The sequence below is a fragment of the Cotesia glomerata genome, linkage group LG6 (genome assembly GCF_020080835.1).
Source record: "Cotesia glomerata isolate CgM1 linkage group LG6, MPM_Cglom_v2.3, whole genome shotgun sequence".
NCBI classification, from domain to species: domain Eukaryota; kingdom Metazoa; phylum Arthropoda; class Insecta; order Hymenoptera; family Braconidae; genus Cotesia; species Cotesia glomerata.
In genome coordinates this window covers 17,683,120-17,690,308 of record NC_058163.1, presented here as the reverse complement: position 1 = coordinate 17,690,308, position 7,189 = coordinate 17,683,120, and the positions used below count along the sequence as shown (strand labels likewise).

At 38.1% G+C, this 7,189-nt stretch overlaps 1 protein-coding gene across 1 annotated transcript; it reads right to left on the bottom strand.

Annotated features, from left to right (window-relative positions):
• Positions 1-282: 282 nt before the first annotated feature.
• Positions 283-1,253, bottom strand: LOC123268028 (protein qua-1-like). Its single transcript, XM_044732909.1, has 2 exons — positions 1,148-1,253; positions 283-1,031 (listed from the first exon to the last, which is right to left on the bottom strand). The coding sequence occupies exons 1-2, from the start codon at positions 1,251-1,253 to the stop codon at positions 283-285; spliced, it is 855 nt and encodes a 284-aa protein (XP_044588844.1).
• Positions 1,254-7,189: the final 5,936 nt, after the last annotated feature.

Here is a 7,189-nt window from a genome sequence, read left to right as displayed (position 1 = left end):
AAGCTTTTGTGAAGGTATATTCTAAAAAAATAGAAAAAATAAGAATAAAACTTGATTTAAAGAAATAGTTTATGCAATAAATATTCAAGAGCTAATAAGTTTACTTGTCACGCATTTTGTAATATTATCCGGTACAGCAGTTCCTTTATTTATGCCTTTCAAGGTCATCCCTTCTAATTTTTTCCTGCCTACCAATTTTAGCAACAATAAAGTAATCATTTTCCGGGGTCTATTCTTGGATTTTCTACAGATAGAGTTAAGAGAACTTGTTTTAATGAATATTCAACTCCCTTCGATAAGCTCTGTCCTTGAACTTCCCTGATTGTCACCATCATTATTATCATCATCAATTCCGACATCGTCATCATCATCATCTTCATCATCCTTATTGTCATCACCATGATTGTCATTATCATGATTATCACCATCATTAGCAACATCTTCAGCGTGACCATCATCAGCACTACCACCACCATTACCGTGACCAGCTTCAACATCATCTCTAACGCCACCAGCTTGAATATCACCTCCGGAATGATCATCATTAGCACCACATTCACCGAGACCAGCTTCCGCAACACCTTCAATCCGATCAACAGCAACACCAACATAACCTTCAATGTGACCAGGTTCATCACCACCTCCAACGTGACTATCAGCGTCACTAGCTCCAACATGATCATCATCAGCACCACCTCCAACATGACCATCATCAGCACCACCTCCAACATGACCATCATCATCACCAGCTCTAGCGAGACTATCATTAGCAACACCTCCGCTGTGACCAGCTTGAGCAACATCTCCGTGATGAGCAGCATTACCAACACCTTGAAGGTAATCAGCAATAGCGACATCGTGGTGATCGTCAATATGACCATCATCAGCACCACCTCTTACGTAACCTGAATTAGCGATACCTTCGACGTGATCGTCAGCAGCAACACCGTCAGTATCACTAACATTATATTCGATTCCAATCACAACTCCATCAGTATCAACAATCAATTTCCTCAGAAAGTCAACATCAGCTGCAATAAATTAATTTTTTAATTAATATGAATATTTACATTTATATTGAAAGATCAGACAGAAAAAAGTAAAATCTAACCACTTTTGGCAATAATTTTTGCGGTTATATATTTACGACCCCATCGAGCAGTGACCAAATTATCATCAAGGTAATTCTTGATATCCGCAGATTTAATGACGCTTGAAGTTTTATCTTTCTTCCACAGGACTAAATAATTCATGTTCGAAGATATAATTCAAAATAATTAGAAAGACTCTTGCTATTAATTCATAAATTGACAGTTACTGCCAGCTTTAAAGTAGTATGAATATAGCTACTACTGAAAAAACAAAAACAAAATTCGATCGCTATTTCCAAATTAATTAGAGCAACATCAAGTCAACTGGACCCCCTATTTCCACTTGATCATGAAAATTAAGTTCATGTATTTTTTTTATAAGTATATACCAAGATAAAATGATCCCCCAAACGATTTTTCAAAATTTTGATTTTAACAATAATTTTTTTTACAATGAAAATTCTAGGTACTTTTAATTAAAAAATGGATTATAAATCAACCGTTAAAGTTAAATTAATGGGACTTGAAGGATTTGTTTTTAAAATGTTTATATTTTGATAAAATATTAATAACTAAAAATTATTTGTTTATTATCATATTGTTAATTAACTTTTAAGTTAACAAATGAAAATTTCACTGACTTCTCGGTGAAAAAATGAAGTTTTTTTTTTACCGGTTACATGCGTTATTTGTTAAAGTTTAAGATTTCAGAAAAAAATTCACTGCTCGCGATTTGTTTAAACAATATAAATTTATTTACCACAGCGCGCCGAGCGTCAGGCACTGTCAGAATACCGCGCCGTCGAACGTCAGACTATGTTACAGCTTCGATTAATAATAATTAAAAATAACAATTAAAAATATAATTAATAATTAAAAATATAATTAATATAGTTAATAAACGTTCTAGTTTACAAAGGGCTATTTTCCAGTAATATTAAAAACATACTTAAATTAATGACCACGATTGTAATTATATATAACTAGGGCCAGGAATCTGGTTTCGCTAAAAGAGAGAGAAAAAAGATAGTCTGAGCCAAGCTTTCTGATAGGCTGTAAAAAATTTGATATTTTTTTGTTTCTCGTAATCAGCTGAAGCTAGTAGCAGAGTGAGCAATGAGGATTAGATTGCTAATCCAAATTCAAGAGTTGATAAAAAATTGAAATTTTTATCACAAAAATGAAAAAAAAAAACAACGCTATTTTTAGAATTTAATTCCACATCGAATGAGTGATTTTTCATATTGTTATCAAAATTTTTTAGATTTTTCTCTGCAAATTTACACAGGATTCTCACAAAAATTTCCGTACAATGTAACATAGTTATGGTTACCATTCTACGTAGGAATAACATCAATTCCTTTCTCTCCGTATTCCATTATTTTGTATTGACTTGATTAAATTTTATATTTATTGAGAATTATGGAAAATAAAATTCTCTGCAGAAAAATTCAAAAGTATATTGCCCCAAGTTCAACCCTGGAGAAATAACAGTTGATTACTGGTGGAAAAATAAAATATCAACACCAAATTGAAATTTAATTTGGTTTTAGTTTTTGTCTTAAAATTTTATATTGAAATTTTTGTCTTAAAATTTTGTCTTGAAATTTTGTCTTAAAATTTTGTATTGAAATTTTTGTCTTGAATTTTTATCTTAAAATTTTGTCTTGAAATTTTGTCTTGAATTTTATCTTAGATTTTGTCTTGAATTTTATCTCAGATTTTGTCTTGAAATTTCTCTTAAATTTTATCTTAGATTTTGTCTTGAAATTTGTCTTGAATTTTATCTTAGATTTTTTCTTAAATTTCATCCTTAATTTTGTCTTGAGTTTTATCTTGAATTTCACATTTAATGTTGTACTAAATTTTATCTCCAATTTCAACAAAATATTTAAAGAGACAGTAAAATAGAAACTGATTTAGATATTCGGCCAGATACACTGAGAAATACAATTGGTAAGATACTGAGCAGAATGTGTACTAAAAAATAATTCTGAAAAAAATAAATTAAAAAAATGGCCGCTGCGCTAAACAAAGTTGCTACATTCTGGCTACATCAAGCAGAAATAGTATATTACACACCGAAGAAAGTAATTTTTGGCCGAAGTCAACAAACATGTGATCTGAGGCTTTCTTATTTACTTCCCGAGGATTGTATGCTATTTTTTTGCTCGACGAAGGCAGAAAGTGGCAACTTTGTTTAGCGCAGCGGGCCGAAAGTTGACGCTTTCTGCCCGTTCAGCAAAAAAAGGCATTTTGTAAGATACCGTGCAAAATGTGTAGCAAAAAATATTTCTAAAAATAATTCTGAAATTTGAGATTTCTCAAAATATACCAGTTCAAATCGCTCCAAATTGTATTCAAAATCTAAGTTTAGTCAAGCCCTTTCGAACGGCACCAACCGCGATGAAATCGGTCGAGCCGTTCAAAAGTTATGAGAGGTTTACATACGGCCACACACACAGACACACACACATATACAGACATACGGACATCGCCGCGGAAACATTCGGGGAGGCTTCCTAGGACCTCAAAACGTCAACATCCGTTGAAAACTCGATTTTTGAAAAACGGGGTAAAACTAATAACTTCCCGACTTTTGGAAATTTTCAATTTTCTTAGTGGGAAGTTAAAAAAAATACTGCGCTCATAGTTAACATTTTTTCATATATTTTACTTATTCGAAAATTCCCTTCTCATTTTAAAATTTATTCTATTTTTTTATTATAATTTTAAATTATTTTTACTCGTTTTACTGTCAACTTTTTTTTTTTTATTTGACATTTGCGTTAGAGGCTATATTTTGCATGTAAACAATTTAACTTGTTTACGTTTGTCATTTTTTTTCGATTATTGTATTCAAGCGTGTTTTTTTTCGCTTAATTTACGTGCAATTGTTGGCCCCAACTTCCAGGCCCTGATGATTATATATGGAGTTATAACAGCCAGGTATGATCAGATCTAATTATGTATAGGCTTATATATAATTATATATAATCACAAGCCGTTCCAGCCTTCCCGCTTTGCTGGACGGATTGTAAAGGGAAATAAATTAAATTTTCATTTTATTTTTTTTACTAATATTTTTGATAATCTCCTTTTTAACTTCCCGCTAAGAAAATCGAAGATTTTCAAAAATTGGGAAGTTATTGTTTTCACCCCGTTATGCAAAAATCGAGTTTTCATCAGATCTCGACGTTTGAAGGTCATTGGAAGCTTCCCTGATGACCCTCGCGATGTTGTCACTATGTCTGTGTGTGTGTGTGTGTTTTTTTTTTTTTTTTTTTTTTTTAACTTAGGGGGGGGGAATCCCTTTTACGGATTCTAGGCATAGCTGTTCGGCCTAGATATATGGTGACTCGACGCAGCGTCATACTAAAACTCGACGCTAACGCCCCTACCCACTAAACCCTAAACCCATTTTCTTCTTTCCTCTAATCCCTCATGGAAACCGCCGTCAGGCATTACTTCGTGAGGGGAGGATCTAGCTACTGCTATTCCTTCTGGTGGCTAAGGTGCTATTTTTCCTTCCTTCTAGTTTCTGTCATTTGCCCTTTTTCTTTCAATGGAACGCAGCTCTGAAAGCACTTCGGTGGTAAACGTGCTTGTGGCGTTCCAGGCAGCTTCGGATGACAGCATTTCTTCTACTATTGATTCTGGTGTGATTTTCTTGTTCAGGATCTTCTCTAACTCATCACGCTGTGGCTTAAAACGAGGGCACTCAAAAAAAACGTGCTCCGCATTTTCAGCAACTCTTGGGCAAGACGGACACTCTGGGGAATTATCGTGCTTAAAGCGATGAAGGTACTCCCGGAAACAGCCGTGTCCTGACAACATCTGGGTCAGATAGTAGTTGGCCTCGCCGTGATTCCGGTTAAGCCAAACGTCAATCCTTGGTATAAGTCGATGAGTTCATCTTCCCTTCTCCGCAGCATCCCATAGTTGTTACCATCTTGCTATACTATGTTGTCGCTCTTCAGTTCTCAGTTCTTCAGCGCTCAGTGTAGATGACCTCTTTCGCTGGTATAGGTTCCGTCTTTCCTCAGCTAGGACTCTAAGAGGCAGAGTTCCAGAAATGACGCAAACTGCCTTCTCGGATATTGTGCGGAAGGCGCTTGCAAATCTCAGTGTACTTAAACGGTAGACCGGTCCGGCTTTCCTCCATGATTCTTAGGTCTTCAGCGCGTCTGCCCAAACGGATATTCCATATGTGAGCACTGATGTGACTACTGACGACAGCAATAGTCTCCCGTTCTGCTTCGGGCCTCCAACATTCGGCATCAGTCTTGATAGACTAGTTACCACCGCTGATGCTTTAGCACTTACGTGTTCAACTTGTTGCTTAAAGTTCAGTCGGGCATCCAGCGTCACCCCCAGATATCGGATAAATGGTTGCGATGCGATCTCCTGCTCGCCGACATTCAGCTTGATGTTTTCTACGATCTTTCCGCTGGTGATGAGCACAGCTTCAGTTTTGTGCTTGGCTAACTCCAACTTCATCATCTCCATCCATATGTTAATCCGGCTAAATGTGATATCGAAAGCCAGATTGATCTCTTCTAAGTGTTTCGCGACAATCACTACCGCTACATCATCGGCATATGCAACAAGTTTCACCTCTGATGGTAATGCAACTCTCAGGAGACCATCATACATGATGTACCACAGCAAAGGACCCAAAACCGAGCCCTGTGGCACTCCTCCGATTATTTCGTACTCCCTTGAACCGCTTCTTGTGTCATATTTGAGGACTCTGTCTGTAAAGTAGTTTGCTAACATTCTGCGCAGGTATCCTGGCACTTCTTTATCTTTGAGAGCTCGCATGATGCAGTCCCAGTTAGCGGAATTGAAGGCATTTTTGATGTCCAAGGCAGCCACTAAACAATACTTCTTTCTGCCACGTTCCCATCTCTTTCCAGCGATTGCCTCCTTAGCTGTATCGACCACCAGGTTGATCGCATCCAGCGTTGATCGTCCTTTCCGGAAACCATACTGGCTTTCTGCTAGGAGTGGATCGACGGCTGCTTCTATTCGTTGGTGCATTATACGCTCTAATATCTTACCCGCTGTATCCAGCATGCAGAGTGGTCGGTAGGATGATGGCTCGTCCGGTGGCTTCTTCCCTTTAGGGAGAAGTACAAGTCTTTGCTGTTTCCATCTTCTAGGAAAAATCCCTTCTTTGAGGCATGAATCGTAGGTATCTAAGAATAGATTTGGAGCTGCTTTAATAGCTGTTTTAATGCAATATTCGGGATTCCATCCAATCCCGGCGCCTTATTATTCCCTACTCGGTTGCACGCCTCCATCAGTTCCTCTTCTGTGACAGGTGGAATGTCTTCTTGATTTACTGGCAATGAAGAATAGCCGAACTTACTTTGTCGAGGAAACAGCGTAGAAACTATTCTTTCCAGGAGCCGTGGACACGTAGGTGATGGCATTGGCTGGCACTTCAGGTGGGTCATGACCACCCTATACGGTCTGCCCCATGGGTCCTTTTCTACCTCATCGACGAGTTCCTTCCAACAGCGTCTTTTGCTATCTTTGATGGTCTTGTTCATTTCTCGAGGGGCCTTTTTGTATTCTGCGACCAGCTCCGCAGAGTTAGGTCGTCGGTGGCCACGCTGTGATAATCTTCTCTTTTTGTGACAAGCTGTGCGAAGGGCGTTAATCTGATCATTCCACCAGTGCACCGATGGTCTTTTATTGATGCCACGCTTACGGGGCATGCAGGTGGCGCACGCCTGGGCAATTCTCGTCATTAAGTCCTTCGTCTTCTCTACAGCATTTCCTGTGATGATGGTCGAGTCACTGTCTAAGGCTACTACTAAAGCTTCCGAGTCAAAGTCTTTCACTTTCCATCCAGCTGCATTAGTTTGTCTAATTGCTCTTTGAGGGTTCCGGCCAGCCGATATTTCCCAAAGTATTGCACTGTGGTCGCTGGCGGTGTAGGTATTTAAGACTTCCCAAGAATAGTTTCCTTTCAATAAGCTGCTGCTGACGAATGTGAGGTCTATTATCGAACTAGCCTCTCCCTTGGTATATGTTGGTGTCTCACCGATGTTGAGAAGGACCACGTCCAGTGAGGCCATTGCTTCACG

What these genes read in the sequence shown, in the direction of transcription:
- LOC123268028 (XM_044732909.1), bottom strand. Translation starts at nt 1,253, where the DNA reads ATGAATTATTTAGTCCTGTGGAAGAAAGATAAAACTTCAAGCGTCATT. An exon ending in GGTCACTGCTCGATGGGGTC is followed by an intron (nt 1,032 to 1,147) that starts GTAAATATATAA and finishes AATTTATTGCAG; the next exon opens with CTGATGTTGACTTTCTGAGG.